The sequence below is a fragment of the Melozone crissalis genome, unplaced genomic scaffold (genome assembly GCF_028551555.1).
Source record: "Melozone crissalis strain CALT ecotype California unplaced genomic scaffold, PUWL_Pcris_2 ptg000004l_1, whole genome shotgun sequence".
NCBI lineage: Eukaryota > Metazoa > Chordata > Aves > Passeriformes > Passerellidae > Melozone > Melozone crissalis.
The window spans coordinates 7293139-7311053 of record NW_026535782.1 but is presented as its reverse complement, the minus strand read 5'-3'; the positions used below and the strand labels follow the sequence as shown (position 1 = coordinate 7311053).

Below are 17915 nucleotides of genomic sequence, written 5' to 3'. Positions count from 1 at the left end.
TTATAAACCTTCCAAATAGCTGAAAGATATTTTGATTTTATACCTCTCTAAACCCCATCACCAGCCTCCCTGTGGGATGATTCTTCAACTTTCATTAGGAATCATTGTTGGAAACCATTTCTCCTAGCAGTCAGTATTCCACAAGTTGTTCTGACTTCCCCAGAAAATAACAACAGTGGAGGGAACAAGAGAAAATGAAGAGGTTCCTTTCTCCCTTCCACCTTGCTCCCCCAGGTAATGACTGGCACTTGCTGCAAGCCTCTGTCAGTGCAGGGGGTCTGCCCAGGAACACACTGCCCTGGGGCAGGTACCACAGCCTCAGCCTCTTTCCACTGCACATCCCAAAGCACAGGAGGAAAATTATCCTTTTTCATTAGACGATCCCAAACATTTTTTCTGTCAGTTAGTTTCTACCATTCACTGTAGACTTTTATTTTACTACAAGTGTAGTTAAACTTATTGTCAGGAAAGTAACCCAATTAGAAAAGTCTTTAAATCACTCACTTCTTGACCTTACTGGTAAGACACCCATTGCAGGGCAATTTCTACTAGCTTGGCATGGTATCAGATAATAAGCACATATCAAGTGTATACTGGATTCATAACAAACTCTCACAGCCCAAACTACAAGCTTTATTAAGAACTTCTAATCACATTAAGCATAGGTAACCCAGAAAAGCCTTAAAAAACAAAAACAAACAAACCAACAAGCCCAAACCTAATGAAAAAGCCAAACACAGACCCTCAGGTATTCTGTGGTGACCTTTATGTCCTTGGCCAGCCAGCCCACAGTACCCTTTGCAAAGAGTAATGCAGGTCTCTGCAGACCAAACCCTTCTGATGGTAGTTAAATATTTCATGCATCCTTTTGCAGCAGTAACAGAAGAGAATGGGAACTGTGCCACTTCCACAAGAGCAGCAATCATTATTTCTATTATTTTGATGTTTACACTCTGGGGGCCACACTCTTATTCCCAGCCCTCGGAGCCATGATTAATGCATCCCCTCACTCTCCCTCATTTAGCAAGTGAAATGCACATCCAGAACCTTCCCAGAAGCCTGGCTGGTGTGCAGAGAGCCCCAGGAGCATGTCTGAGCACTGCAGCCCTGGCTGCCTGCCAGCCCTGGGCACGGGCCACCGCACAGAGGGGGCACGGCCACGGCTGTCACCCGAGAAGGAGGAACCGCGTTGCCCTGGTAACAAAGGTCTCCCAAAACTGTTGTCTGCAGAAACTTGAGCTACATCTCTCCTGGCCACCCAATAATAGCCTGTATTAATTTAGATTCCAAGAGCATTCAGAGGACACTGTCAGGTCTATCCTCTACTCTCCTAAACAATACAGGGAAAGAACAGGGTGTTGTCTTAAAAAATTAAGGGTTTAGAAATGCCCAGCTCCACACTCAGGTTATCTTGTGCGTATCTCCCAAGAAAAGCTGAAACAAAACAGTTTGACATAAGGCAGAAGATGGCCACCTCTTCCTCTAACACAAGCCTCTGTAAAACCACAGGCAGAGCCAGGCAACAGTACCCTGGGGCACCTCAGCTGGCAGGGAAGGCTGCAAGTGCACCAGCACAGGGGGACTGCTGTGCCAAAGGCCTGCAGGACACAGGCCCCCAGAGGACCTCTCACTCTCCAGTAGACAGTTTGCAACAAAAATTTCCGAGTAGACAGCGTCACCACGCAGTGACTGAAGCGCCCTGTGTGGCCTTGGAGTGTGATGCCAATCCCTCCCAAATGAAGACAGCTGACCACACCATCAAATCCACAGTTTCAGCACGGAAAGCAGAAAGAAGTGTTTTTTAGCAGGTGTACAAAGCAGGTCTACATACCACAAAGGACCAGGAAGGAACACTCATTTTGCCTGTAAATAATTATTTGTACTATTAAAAAAAAAAAGCAACCCCCGAAAAAGCACTGCAAATCCAACTCACTGTTCCACATGCTTAAAAATGTGATAACTATGGGTCAGATGCTAGCTAGATAGTACGCAATATTTAAAAATTATATGCAAAAGACCTTTAGAATATTCAAGTTAAGTCCCCCTGAAGGTATTGTAGTTTTCAGTAATGTGGATTTCTTCAGACAACATTTCTTCTTTACAACACACACCCAACAGTAACTAACAGCTGAATATTCTGCATCAGTCACATACAGAATATTCTACAGAACAGCTCCATGTTCATTCATAGTTTGAATTTCAGGTGTATAGATTTAACAAAATACCTGCACCCCAAATATATAGCTATTTAAGATATATACACTGAGCCTCAGAATTTAATGCTTTTCTACTTGCACCTTATTGGATATCAACAATTAATCTGAAATATCCAAGCAGTTTCAGTTAGCTGACTGCAAGTTTAAACCCACTAACTTCTAAGACACTTAAATGTGATTTCCCAATTAAAGACAAATTATATTTTAACTTTCTCACTTATGTACGTCGCAACAAAATACTGAAGAAAACGTTAGGGGAGAATAGGTAGGTTCCTGTAGGAGTCTGCAATTTATGGTTGCCTCTGGTTAGAGGATGGTTACATATGCACAGATTAAATCAAATTATTATAATGCTTAGCAAATTCATCAAGCATTATGATGACTACAGCATCCTTACTAAGTCCAATTCAAATAGCAGTGGCTGCCAAAACTGTCCTCATTTTTAGAAATGGCTACTAAAGAGAAGTTTACCAACAGCAAAAGTACGTACGGCGTTAAACGCGGGGCAGACCCTGGTCTGACACAGGTGTATGGTGAAGATGGCGTGGGACCGTGAGCTCTGAACGTTCATCTGCGTGCTGGCAGTGGTTCGGGACAAAGCTCCCAGCTTCAAGCACTGCATCATCTAGAAAACAGGCAACAAGCACATTGCATCCCTTGCTGGTTAAAGGAAAAATGTTCTAGGGCTAAAATTTCTCTCTTTGCTATGCATGCAGTTCCTATATGCAAACAAACAAAAAAACAAAAAAGGACAAAGATCTTTAAATGAGCAAACTAAAAGTATTTTTTGTGATTTCTGTAAAATACTTAAATCTTCGTATTCCCCTCTTAAGTGTACCCTAGGAGTAACATACCTATCTTCATTCACCTGTACAAAAAAAAGTACAATAACATTTGTATTCAGATTTACAGTGTACATGAATAGCAGTTTATTTCACATCAGCCAAATGCAAAGATTTCCTCTCAAAGATAAAAGAATATACATAAGATTTGGAAGATCAGATTTACATATATGTCAAAATTCTTCCAGCAGAACTATATTATGAACAAAAGTATGTTCCCAGCTTTAAATGAAAGTGATATGCACTTAGTATCAAATATATCAGATTAAAGGCTAAAAAGAATTAAGAAAATAAAAACTTTAGCTAGCTTTTACACTTCAATTGCCCAGGAGACAGATATAAGCTAGCATGACCTCTATTTTTAAACAGACATCAAAGCACACAGACATTTTTAGAATCTACTTGGCATGTTACAGCGTAATTTATTTCCAGTTATCACCTCAGATTCTCCATTCACAGTTCGGGTCGTAACGCCCACTGTATAAATTCCTCCTGCTGAATCTTCATGTATTTTAATATTTGATTTTTTATTCTTTGCATCAATATCACGTGTGGTATCAAACAGATCAAGAATTTCTTCATTGTAAAGCTGAGGAGAAGACAAAAACAAAAAACATCATTTTTGGAGGAATTCCTCCAATGGCTAACAAATCTGTGCATGGCACATACCAAAAGTTGTAAAAATCCAAATCTCTCAGCTCCTAAAAGATGCGAAACATGTGAAAAGGACATGAAACTTACAAGGACAATAGGTGACAGAGCAGCTGCAAATTAAGGTGACTTCCTATTATGCCACCCAAAGATGCAGTAAATTCTTTCACATTGCCAGATCTGAGATAAAATTCTTTGGTGGGACCAGGGAAGAGGAGGAATTTGGTGCCACCAGAACAAGAGTGGTTTCTGTGGCAGGCACCTGCTGTCTTCAGATTTAACCTTGGGCTTTTCTTTTGTGGATTCAGTTGGCTGCACCCTGCTCCAAACACTTCCAACTTATTCCACTTGCTCTCCCTGCCATTGCACCTTTCCTCATCTCCTCTCTCACACCTTCATATTTCTATGACTCTCATTTAGATAAATTCTTCCTGAGCAGGAAGGAATTTGACATATAATAATAGCTTTTGTGCAAGCTGCTTCTTAAAGACACCAAGCATCAGTCCAAAAATACTATGGCATGGCTTCTTAAGCAGGGCTTTTGTACTCCATAAGAATATCCTCAACTTCATGCAGTGTTTAGATTGAATTGAAGATATCAGGGGGAAAAACACAGACAACCCACCCAGAAAAAACACTATCCCACTGAATTTCATGGCTGAAGTTTCTGCCTGTGTACCCTGGAACATATCAAGTATCTCTAATTTAGTTATACTGATTCATGTCAGCAAAGCTCAGCCAGGACTAATTCAATTCCTGATTAAATCCCTAGGCAACAGTCAAAGAACCACTACAACAGATCTGTATTCACACAAGGTACTTTCTTATAGTACTGAAAGTAAGTGGCTTTCTCCTCTTAAAAGCAAAAAGCCATCCCTGAGAAGAAAAAAAAACAGCATTTGTGAATGTGATGCTTTTAATCCTTTACATAGTAAAAAAGGAATTCTATTTAATTATTAGGCATAGATAGTCTATGTAGGAATCTTCTTACTAATGTTTTACCTTCATAAATTCAAACAAACTGATGCCACAATTTGGAGCAGATCCTGATAACACACCTGCAATTGGATGGGACTGCATATGCCTGTCTTTTGAAAAAGCAGGGAAGCAAAGAGTTAAGGGAGGCAGACTGCAGCCAACTAAAGAAAGGCAAGAAAGTAGCAAACAGAAGTCACTGTTCCCAACAGTTATCCAGCTGTAAGACTTCAAAGTTATTCCAAAAATACAATCTTGCTTCAACTTGCTCAACGACTAAATTATTGTTTGTGCAATCCAGCTCTAATGGTAGACAGGATGGGAGGAAGAGGATACTTTTTGACACAAGAATAGTGTATAATATCAAACTAATCTGAAAAAGTTCCTCCTGGTAAAGTCTTAGTAAAAGAAAAAATCTACCAGCTAAAATGACTTTTTTTTTAAAGGGACAAATTATTATATACATAATTTAACCTTTCCTCTAAATAGATAAACAAGACAGGTTTCAGTATGTACAGTTCAGCTGAAATATATTGCAATGGCTGCCATTCTTCACACCATTCTCACTGTAACATTTAATCACTGTCCTGTATCTTGGGACTCAATCACATTTGTAATGTTATGTCAAAAAACACAATAAATTCAGAAACCACACTGGTCACTGCTCCTTATGCCACTCATGTTGCAGCTGCCTAAGCAAAGCTGCAGCTCCCTGGTGCACAGAGTGGAGCATTCCCACAGCACATGCTCAAGCCAACTCTCTCTGGGCAAATATTAGCCAGAGCAACAAAAGGTTCTGCATAAGGGTAGCAACGACAAGCCTAATCTGATACAAAACCAATGCCAGCTTGTTAGTGACTAAAGGACTTGGTGTTATTGCTCCTGAAGTAAACTAACAGCTTTTCTCAGGGTAATACTGAAGTGGGGGTTTCTACCCCCAAGTAGATAAAGTTGTACATACTAAAGTAAGCCAAACAAATTTACACCTGCTCTTCCTAAAATTGATTCTGCCTCTCTGTGTGCCTAAAGTATCAGATTTTTCAGGTTGGTAGTAAATGTAAACACATTACACCTAAATCAATCAATTTAAAGAGCAGTTCCACAGCCAGGAGGCACAGTACAAACCCTACAAGGCATAAAGCTGCAGCTGCTGCAGGTCAGAAAGATCACAGATGTTATGGCCCCTTACCAGTACCTGAGTCTACAAGAAAGTACAAGGGGAGCAGTTTTGCCACAGTACTGATCAGGGTTTTTGTTTTTTTTCTCTGGGTCTAAGAAAGAAGGGAACCATGACACTGAAGCCCAATCCTAAACCAGTGGGAATTGCAAAAAGAAGTATTTTCATGCTAGGTTTCTTCTTTGGTGAAAGAAAGTCTTCTGAACAGATTTTGAAAGCTAAAGAAATCTAAGGCAAAGTGACAAAAGCAGGCAAAGCATGGTCACTACTCGAAGCCACAAAATACAATTAGAGGGGCTTTTATAATTTCTTGTTTTAAAGTTTTGTCAAGAATTACCAGCAGGACTTACAATCAGAAAGGGATAAATGATGACAAACAAATATTTCTACTTCAAAATAATACTATGAAGGGAAGTAGTAAAATAATTGGAGTAAGATAAAAAAAGACTTTTCCATAAATTGAAGAGCTGCAGCAAATCCTATCAATTTTCCTTTTGAAATCTTGTATATTAATTCAAAACATCCTGGGAGAAAAGAAAATTTAAAAGAAGCAACAAGAAAAAATATTTAATTGGTTTTCTTAAAAAAAAACCAAAAACAAAACAAAACTACCAAAAAATCCGCATAAAGTTACACCCACAAATGTGGATCATATTTACCTCTAAGAACTGTGCATTCACTTTAAAATCTGGAGGTGGAAGTCCTTGCTTAATAGCACCTTGCTTTTTTTCTTCAATACATCTGAAAAGGTGCTTAACAGCACGTGATATAATGCCTTGCTCCTCTTCTGTTATGTTCACATCAAATCCAGTGCCCATGGTGTAGGTTTTGCCAGCACCTGTCTATTTTGAAAAAGGAGTAGGAGGAGTAATCACTAGAACATGTTAATAGTACCAAATCATCACAGAAATACAGTTTGTGCACACTAATGTTCACATCAACCTGCCATCTTTACAGTATTAACACACACAACAACAGGTCACTTTGAAATATGGATAAATAGCAGAATTTGGACAAACTCAACTGTTTATCCAGAGATCACATACAAGAAGGCAGAGAGCAGTTCAATCTTTCATAACCCTTCCCCTAGGAACTCTCCCTACCCAGTTCACATTAGCCTTGAGCTGTCTTCTCTACCTAGGTCAAAAGATGAGTTAATGTTTCCAACCAAGGCTGTTAATTGAAACATGTATTTGAAGGTAAAAGCAGCATTTGCAATTCTTTACTGAGGTAGATCAAATGACTCCCTTAATTAAGATGTCTGAATATCTCAGGTATTATATTCCCGTTGTTCTCACTTTATTCTAAAGAATACAAGCTCTGTCTTCACTAGGAAGATAATTTAATTAAATGTGAAGTCCAATAGAAGTGAAGGTAGTGTAGTGTTTTCACTTAATTAGTGGGTCAAGTCTAAGACAAAGATAGGATCACACAGCTGAACATAGTCTGCTAAACTGGATCTGCAAACTGCTTTGTTTGACTAGGAATAGACTTCACCTGGCTAACCTGAGATACAACACCTAACAGGTGAAATTCAGCATCCCAGACCACATTTTATGCAATCAACTTGTAAAGGAATATTTGGAAGACAGTAACACACTGTCTGCATTGTGCTCAGCTTTGAGTATGCCCAGTGTACTAAGAGGATGTGTTCTTGATGAAAAGTTCTCTGACTTTGGAATCGGATCTCTACAATTTGCCCACAAGCAAACAACGTGGCCTGAAGTTCTCCAGGATCTATTTTTAAAAAGCTCCTATTCCCAAAAGTCTCTAAAAATGCAGTCGGTTGTAAGTTGCTCAGAGAACAATCTCAGTACAACCTATCTCTATAGTTCAAGGTCAGTAATTTGTATTGCTGCATTGAGGTGAATTCAGGAATTATATGGACTGATACTATTTTCAGTATTACAATTAAATTCAGATCTGTGACCTATATATACTCTCTGTTTCAACTGCCAGTCGTAGCAGAATTTATATAAACTCAACACTCTCCTAGTGGGTAACTCACTGAAAATAAACCCAAGATGCTAAAACCAGATTAACGCATTCAGAAATCTAAGAGAAAAATAAGTTTCAAAAAACTCTTTATTTCAAAATAAATGGTATAAAATAAAATTGTGAAGCTTACCTGGCCATAAGCAAAGACAGTGGCATTATAGCCTTCAAAGCAACCTTCAATCAGCTTTTCTATGCACTGTACATAGATCTCTTCTTGCTGTGAGTCAATGTTAAAGACATAATCAAAAGTGAAGGCCTTATCTTTTCCCAAGAACACTTGAGGTTCACCAGGTGTGACAGATGTACAGATATGGCATCCTTCAATCTTCTCTTTGGCTAACTGTGGTCTAATTCTGTTTTGGAAGAGATAAAAAGAACTATCAGAAATTCTCATCATCAAAAATAGAGAAGTACACAATCTAAATAAGGGATCTGAGAAGGGTGAATTTTTCTTCAGATACCAGAGGCATTTTGGTTGTCTGAGCCATAGTACTGACTGTATCAGAACCCCAGACAAACTGCTCATGCAAATGACACCATCTTTTCTGAAGGTTCACCTACTTCAAGCTGATTACCTGCCTAGAACTCCAAATGTTTCTGTATGTTTTTTATGCATTACTGAAGAGTCACTTTTCTATGTTGGTTCAGACTTGGAAATCAAGCTTTCCAGTTTTATCAAACTTCTGCATGCTTTCATTGTAAAAACAGTCATTTTGCTTTTTTTACAAGAAAGTTAAATGTGGAAAAAAAATACAGGGTAGTTTAAATAGCAATTTGGGAGCAAGGACCCACCAACACCTAGCTCAGCTGGCTAGAGCCTGGTGCTAGTGATGCCAAGACTGTGGGTTCAGTTCCTGTATGGGCTTTCCACTCAAGAGTTGGACTTGAAGATCCTTATGGGTCCCTATTAACTCAGAATATTCCGTGGTATCATCTTAAATGAAAGTCTCCTTGCTGCAAGAGCAATGGCGGCAAGGAAAAGGCTAGATTGCTTCTTTCCTTTTGTCAGAAAAGGAACTTGTACAGCCAGAACACTTCTGTGAAATGCTTGGTTTCAGTGAAGTATACCTTCAGACAACAGAAAAAGAACAACATTTAACAAGTTCTAAAGGTAAGAGTGTCTCATTCCTCATTATTCCCCTCTAAGACAAATTTCAGCCTTTATTTCAGTTTGGTCAGTTTCTTATTTTACAAAATAAATTGTAGAATATAGCTTGAACTTCTTATATTCTATCATTTTATTGATTCCTCCTGCACTCTTAACACTCTTGCAGCCTCATCAAAATTGAATTAATGTACTGGCCTCACAACTAATAATGACTGCAGAAGCTTGTGATTCCATGGGTTTAATGATTAACTACCAAGACGAAAATTTCTGGCTCACTTAACACACTGTTCTTAGCTGTAAGTAACTAATAATTTGCTTAAAAAGCTACCTTTTTAAAAAGATATTTCCAAGTTCCCAAAGCAGCACCAAAAAAAAAACCAACTCAAACCAAACCCAAACACACAAAGCCCACACCAAAACATGTGCAGTGTGCAGCTTAAAAGAAGTGACAAAGAAGGATAATAGGAATGATAAAAAGATGCAGTACAGCTACATACAAACAGAAACATGGAATATTTTATACAGATCCTCCAATTATATAAAGCTTCAGTGTGGCTACTTTCAGTTACACAGTCTCAAAGATCTGCATGCACAGAGTATACTAAAAGGCACATATTCATCTCATATTCCCTGATTTAAGGGACATTAGTGCTCTGTTCAGAGTAGCTGTGCTGCCTTGAAGCAAATTCCCCAACATTTTCGGTACCACATGTTGGTTTGGATCACAGAGCAGTTTCGGTGTGCACAATTTACACCCCCTTCAGAAGAAACAAAGCCAAAATGCTCAACTCCAAACACACAAAACTTGTTCCAAATTCTAATGGGAGCATAAGGGCCCAAAGCTACCTGCTGATCCACTGGGACTGTGCCAACATCTGCTGATACAGAGAGAGCTTGCCTCCAACAAATGCGTGGACTGCTGCAGACTAATTATGTACATGTTAGATAAAGTTAGAAATACCCTGCTTGAAAAAAAGATACAAAAAAAAAATCTCACAAAGCATCATGTATCTACTCTTTATTGCAGATTCTGATTTTTTCATTGAGGGATGTGCACTGCTCTCAAGAGTATTTTTCAGATTTTTCATTTTGAGGGTTTCATTATATCCCAGATGTGACACTGGAGATTAACCTTAATTGATCTGTAAGGTTTGTGCACATTAATTCCAGTATAGAAACTTCATTAATGATCAGGAGGTACCACCCTTGTCAGCTTACCCTCTCGTATAAAGTGAAAATTAAGTAAACCTTTGAAAAACATTATTAAAGAAAAGATTATATGATGTGCAAAACAGGCATAAATATTCTACAACTAGTATTTGCATTTAAGGACTCAAAGTATATAATATAGGTCAAATTTTCTCTCTAACAACATCATAAGGAGGTTTGTTTTTTTTTCTTTAAATGAAATAAGAATGCTGAAAGTAATACAGGATTTACACAGCTCCTTCAATAACAACCAACTTGATCCACTTGTACCTGTGTTGACTGAACACAGAATCTGATAAATATGCACAGAAGCTTGTAATACATTTACTTCCTTCTAAATTAAGGATATTTTGGTAATAAAATAGCTTTTATTTCTAAGTAGAGTAAGTCTTCAAAGAAAAATTAATCATATGCCTTTTCTAAAAGCATTCTACACAACTGGAAGGTCAAGCAAATAAAACACTGCAGCTTGCTGTCTAAAACAATAGTTTGAAAATGCCTACTCAGTAGGTTATCCTGCTGCCTTCTTCTGCTGCTGTGAAGTCAGTCAGAGGGCAAGCTCCTTTTTCAGACTAAGCACTCTTATTCTTTCACTAATCCAGTGCACCAGCACAGAGGCCATTAATTGTCTGAGGGCTCGTAAAGGTCCAGAGGAATCTCTCATTGCCTTCCAGAACAAAACAGCCTGGGAAGATCTCTTCTAGAAATCTAGATGGGAAACACATTTTCAACATCAAGCAAGCTTTAGGGCATCCCAAAAACACAACTTGTCCCCAGTTCCAAAAAGGCTTTTAGCAACAACTTGCAGAATGAAGTCAACGAGTTTTTTTAAGAAGTTTCTTCTTCATATGTTTTTATTTTACGCTTGAAAGAAAATTAATTTTCTACACTGACAAACTGATGCAATTATGACAGTGCCGAATAAATTTCTCCTTTCTACTACTAAGCAAAGGCTGACTGACCATGAAAAGGAACAGCATGCCTAAAATATCAATGATTTGCATGATAGTTATTCCAGTGATGACAGGACTGTAAGGAGAGCAGTTTCAATGTCACCCAGCAGAGACTTCCCATGAGAATCCTCCTGGCCAGGGCCAGGTCCTGCCTGCAGCAAGGCAGCTCCTCCCAGAGCTGTGCTGCTCAACAGCAAGCTGCACACACCAGCCCAGCACAGGCAGCCCACAGCTCAGCTGAGGGGCATCTGTGGCACTGCTGGCAGCTTCTCACCAGCTCAGCCACTTCTCCTGCTTGCAACACAACCCTCAGAGATCCAGCAGCAATGATGGTGTCCTTCCTCCCTAACTTACAACTAAATCTGAAGGCAGTGCTAGGAGAAAAGCAGCATTTCACCAGCACTTAGGGAACACAAAGGAAAAACAAAGCAAGACTCGCCACAGCAGGGAAGCTTCACACCAAAGACAGACTCCCTTCTCATTCTGAGACTGGTCCCACTCTGCTATGGAGCTGAGAGGTAACAGAGACAGATCATGAGTGCATCAGGTTTGAATGGCATCTTCTCCCAAGAGAGATGTGCAGACAAGAGACCTTCATTACCCAACCCGAGGTCTCCTCAAGGGATACTTCATGCTCTGAAATCTATACAGCTCTCTTGCTAAATTTGTGTCCTAGGTTACAATATAAAGATGTATTCTACGCCCATCCTCAAGAGCTGCTGAAAACAGGAGGGGCACTGTTTTTTTCCTTACCTCCTGTTAATGGGCCCATGAAAGCCTTTTCCACATGACTCAGGGATAACTCCCTTCGGGAGTCATTTCTGTTTAATGGACCATCAAGGATCCACCACATGACTCAGAACGATTTCAGCCCACTGTGAGATGCTCCACCCAGGGGGGAAGAGCTAAGCATCCCCACCTGGATATAATCTGGGGTTTTGGGACACTACAAATAGTCTTTCCATTGGATTCCCAGAGGAATGGCTGCCCTTACCCACTGGTTTCCAGATGACAAGAGCTACCAGATCGTTTCCACAGGATCACCACTTCAACAAGACCATTTCATCCAGACTGCTACCACCACCCTAAGTAGCAAAATGTCAGGCTGTATTCTGACTCTTCCAGTGTTTTTTCTGTTCTATTATTGCATGTATTTGGTTTGGGGTTTTTTCCCTTTTCTTAAAAAATTGTCTGACTTGGAGTCTCTCACTGGTTTTGCTTTCAAACCAGAACAGTTTGCCATTAAATTAATGTGATGTCCTCAATGAGTAAGCAAGACATTCCTCCCCTTCACCCTGATTTCTGGCCACTTACAAACAATGTGAGTGCATCACCCAAACCTCAAGGCTCCCAGTCTTACTATTTGCACTGAATGTGTGGTCCAGCAAACAGAAGTCCTCATACAAGTCAGATTCAGTTCCAGCACTGCCTATAGGAACATCTCTTCCTTCTCCATCCTACACATGAATAGGGAAAGTGATTTTTTCCTTTCTGCTTACAGTCAAACATTTTCCACTCTCACGTCTTAATGTGGTCACTTCTGTCAGCAAAGCAGGCAGCACCCACACTTTAAAAATGTGAATGAGTTCATTCTGGTCACCTCTCCTTGCCCAGCCTGTGGTCTGGCAGTCTGCCACTGAGATTTTTCTCCAGGACCAATTTGACTTCACCCATTTTGTCTTCTACATGGTCCTACCCCACCTGTTTTTCAGGCTACTCTCTTAATTGCAGACAATCGGGCGTTTTCTACCTATTTCCAATCACATCTTCTTAGATGTGGCAACTTCCCAAACAACATTTTGCTTTCCATCCTTCCCTCTGCTCCTCTCCAAAGCATGAACACACCCAATTCTTGTTTACGTGTACTTTGCAGCACCTCCAGGCCACACACATGAAACTTAATCCCCTAAATCTCTCCTGCCTCAGCACACTGGGACAAGTTGTCAAATTAGGGAGTGCTAAACCAGCCAGCGGTTGCACAGTAATGCACTGTATTGTACTGGAACTAATCCCTCAGCAGAGCAGGGGCACAATGTCTCTGCTGAAAGTATTGTCAGCTGGAACAGGCTCAGATAATACAGTTCAGGGACTACAGCCATCATCAGACCAACACCCTGTGCTATGCAAGACATCAGACTTTACAGAATTGATTCCTGTTTAAATTAGATAATATCATATCTCTTTGAAAAGCATGCTAAGTTGACTTCTAGGGATAAAAAATTGTCCCAGTGATCTAAATATAAATACATATTATTTACATAAATAACCACATGCAGATATAAGGATGTATATATATACATACACACACATCCCTTTTCACTACTAAACACTTCTACCTCTGTGCCTGTTTACTTAAAAACCTCTCCATTATTTAATTTTACCCAAGCAATCTCTAACTATCTATGATCATGTCACCCCTTAATCTTATTTCATATACTAAACAAGACCAGAGATTTTTTCAATTTGCATCTCCATGAGAAGAACTGTAAGCTCTAATAAAGGGTAGTAATCAAAGTGTTTACCATATGCCTTCTCAGCACCTCTAACAGCAGCAAGCACACAAGAACTTCTATGACTGATCCAAAAAGGGCAAAGAATCAAATTATTCTTGTTTTACAGAGAGCAAAGCAGAAAAAAAAAATCATAGGGTAATCTTTCAAACTGCAATGGCTATCCAGAAGCTGTGTGTTGGAAAGAAAAGATTTTTCTGAAGCCACATGTAAAGCTCCTTTTCATTAAAAAGGCTCTGTGGGGCAAGGGCTGTTTTCACCTTGCTCAGAAAAGCATAAATTCAAGCCACGTGCTAGGCTGAGCAGGAAACAAGTTAACCTGTAAACCCAAGGCTCTCCAATACTTCTCTTACTGCACTAAGCCTATTAAATTTTACACAATTAAGCTTCACATGTGGGTATATGAAACATTAAATCCAGAAACAGCTAATGAAATACTTAGTGAAGCATAGCAGCAGTATGAACTGGGAAACAGACAAAAACTGCCCAAAACCAGAAGAAAACAGCTTCCAATTCAGCACCAGAATTCCCTTACCTTACTACTCCCTTAAATTTACAGTCATCAAATCACTCCCGTTAAATTCCCTTCAGAGCAAGCAGGGAGTAAAGAAAGGTAAGCAGGTTCCATCTCAAAGACACCTGATACTTAGGCTTGCATAAACTTTTCAGTATTTTTGCTTGCACACAGTGGAATCTTGCTCTGTGATTAGCATCACTTTTAAATGAGACCACAACTACAATGTTTGAACGCACTCATCTCAACTGCACCTCTCAATGAGCTTTAAGGATACAGATCTGGTATATGAGAAACTCCAGGTTTATCTCCTGTTAACACAGCAAAAAGAGTGCAGGAACAAGTCTTTAGCCTTGTACCAGCAACTGTCACCTACAGAGAGTTTCTGAATAGTGACATCAGTAATGGTCTAACTCCACATTAATGGTATCAATCACTGGTATTACATGTACTGCTGTCAAGATGGAAAAATGGGCATGCAATTACAGATTGCAGTGACCACACGAGACACAGCTCAGCAGCTGACCCACCCAGCACATGGCCAGGTCCTTCCCCCTGCCGTGGGTCAGCTCCCTGCCCAGGAAGCTGCTTCCCCCTGTGCCAGGGGCCCAGGCACAGGGCAGTCACCAGCCAGGGCAAGCAGCCCTGCCTCGCTGTGACTGCAGCTCCATCACTCCTACCTAACACTGGGCACTGCTCCCATCGCTGCTCCTCTAAAGCTGCCAGGGCCCAGACTGAGCCCAGGGCTGCCAGCAGGTGAGTGCCCAGAGCCCAGGTGTTCTCAGCCTACACTTACACCTCCTGGCAAGCACAAGGGAGGCAGATGTTCTGCACATGCACTAACACTTACCTACTTGATGTCCCTGAAAACTTCCTGGTGTCTAAAGGCATTTCGATACAATGGCAACTGTACAACTGGCAATACCAGAAATAAAACCTCCTGAAACAGCTTAGGATATTTTAAAAAAATGCAGTAAGGACAGTGATGAAAGCTTAAGCAGGATCTACATGGTCCAGATTTTACTCCAAAGTCCTATTAGGATAATGATAAAAAGGTATTATTATCCCTTCAATATGTCTAGCAATTGAATATGACCATTAAGCCTTAAGTTAAAAACACCCAGCCACTAAATTACCAAATGGGCTCTGAGGTATAACATTTTCACATTTTCAACAGCTAATGTAATGCAAGCAAAAAAAAATTCTATTGAAAACATCTGCAGAAAATATTTTGTTCCAGTGCCACAAACTGTCACTTCCAGTTTGCATTTAATGAGAAAGCAACACATGGAAAACCAGAACAAAATTAAATTGAGGAAATATACCACTGCCATAATTAGATTTGTCCAGTTCTCCCATACGCCTAAACTCTACCTCTTTAATAATTTTTTCTTTATTTTTACACACAAATTTAATTTCATGAAACAATTACCCTTTTCAGTAGCCTGGGTCTGGTCAGCTCCCATAGCCATTAGCTGTTCATGCTGGAGATGACATTGGCAGTGCCAGGCTGAGGCAGTTCCACAGGCTGCTGCTTGCCTTGGTTCCTCAAGAGCCACACAACAGCTGTATCTCCAGGCAGCCACCATGGCCAGGACACAGCTTAGCAGTGTGATTTCAGATTAACTCTTGTGCAATTCTGTGACAGCCTAGCAGGCTGTGCCACACAGATGGCATCCCCAGACTGGCAGGCACAGCCCCGCACTTTTGCTAGGAAAAGAAAATGCAGAGGGGAAAAACCTAGGCTTGGTCTCACATAATTCCTTCTGCTCTGCACGTGTCCTTCCTCACACCACCCCCACAGGAGGGCTAGCAGATCCTCCACAAGATCTCCAGCATCTTTCTTGATAACATGAATGCAAGCGTTCAAACAAACCTTGTTTGTGTGGTTTTATTGTGAACTAATTTACTCTCTAGTGAGCAAAGAAATCCACAACATTTGAGAAAAATTTGGCTTTTAAGAGAGAGAGAAGGGGAACTGTATTGCAGGGTTTGCACTGGCCTGGGTTATTTCTAGCCCAAGACAAGGTCATCTCTGATGGAAAAGCTGCACTACCATAAGCTTCCACATGTCTGCCATGCACAGGACTGGCACACCTCCAGATCCAAGTGCAGTTTGAGTAAAGCCAAACAGAAGTGCCTTTTCCAAAGGCAAACAGTTTTTTTAAATTGTCCTGTTGTGCTACTTGCCTTGGTTTTCTTAACATCTATTGTTATATGTGTCACCTGTCTCAAAAAGGTAGAAGAAAAATAACACAACATCTTAGATAAGACGAGAGCTAAGCAAATGCAGCAATGTATAACTTATGAGCTAAGACTTGAATTATGTGTGGTTTATGAGCAAGAAATCAAAGAAGGAGTTAGATCTTCCTAAAAGTAAAACTCCAAATTAATTTCATACCATACAGGAATGCAGGCACACCTGTATCATGCAATGAAGTGACAGAATAGAGACCTGGGTCACAGCAATCAGGAGTCAAACGTGCTTTGGTGCTGAAAGGGTCAAATGCACTCTGGTGCTGAAAGGGACCACAATCACCTGATCTCCAAGTAGCTGATTAGCCCCAAGCAACTGCCTTTCCCCATCAGGGAGCATGAACAAGTCATTCCAGAGAGTAAGAAGCAAAAATAAGTATTTCTGCTGCACAAGGAAACACAGCACTCAGCTGCACTACAGTGTGACTGGCATTAGCTCAAGCTCTGGTCACCGTGCTGTATGGAACATGTGAACATACACTGAAATAAACAGGTCACTCACTAGCCACCTCTCCTTTAAGGATTAACTCTGAAACTATCATCCCTGACAATCTTGATCACCTTTAAATAAGAGGGGAAAAAAGGAATTTCAGAAGGTGTTAGGTCATTTCAGTTTTTATTTGAGAGGTAGCTTTCAGTCTTAGAAAGCCCTGTGTACACTTTCAGCCTTTTGTCTGCTTACACTGCACTTGTGGACATCACCCACAGTTGGCAGAACAGCAGAGATATCCCAAATACTTGGTTCAGACATGAACAACAGGTTTCCCCAGGTGGTCTGGGTACCTCACATTTCCAAAAGGCCAATCAGGAATCAAAGAAATGTCTTCTGAACCAGCAAAAGAAATACACAATCAAGGAAAATTGTAAGTAAAACATTTATTCAGGGAAGCAGAACCATCTGTGGCTATGGATTTGGATGGCTGCTCCTTATCACTAAAACTGTAGTTTACCAGAGGGTTCAACCAGTCTGCAATTTGATGGCTGTGCTCCACATATATTTATAAACCAAGTCAAATATCCACAAAGCAAATTGAGGACAGTACTGCCTTTAAATTGCATATTAAATCTGTTCCTCTTACACTGACTGCACTTGATTCTTGTAAATTAAGGGTTTCTATTAAAAAGTATATTTCAGCTTTTATGACTATAAATCTCATGCATAGAAGTATGAAACACCATCTTCATTTCACTGGTGGTGTTTCACATCAATCACTAGCACTTACAATAATGAAGACTAGTATAAATTACTATTATGAAAAAATTATGGCAATAGTACCTGATGATTACAACATTTAAAGAAAATAGAGGTCACAAATTCAAGAGAAATGGGAAAATAAAGGTTTTTTGGTGTGTGCCCAGATCAGTGTCTACAACTACGGCCCTGATGGATACAGGAGGCCAATTAAGCCAGCAAGCTGATCCTTCTGAGGGTAAGGATTCATGAAGAAAGCAACTCTACATACCAAAGAAAGAGAATGACACCCTGTATTTCTTTTGCAAATTATG

At 40.1% G+C, this 17915-nt stretch overlaps 1 protein-coding gene across 4 annotated transcripts in view; it reads right to left on the bottom strand.

Moving 5' to 3' along the window:
- KIF21A (kinesin family member 21A) overlaps positions 1-17915 on the bottom strand; it is an 86549-nt gene that overhangs the window by 48066 nt on the left and 20568 nt on the right. For all 4 annotated transcript variants that reach the window (XM_054280948.1, XM_054280940.1, XM_054280922.1 and 1 more), the window contains exons 2-5: positions 7990-8212; positions 6521-6703; positions 3498-3647; positions 2707-2841 (exon numbers count right to left, since the gene is read on the bottom strand). In XM_054280948.1, the coding sequence (XP_054136923.1) occupies positions 2707-2841; positions 3498-3647; positions 6521-6703; positions 7990-8212 (691 nt within the window). The remainder of the gene's footprint in view (positions 1-2706; positions 2842-3497; positions 3648-6520; positions 6704-7989; positions 8213-17915) is intronic.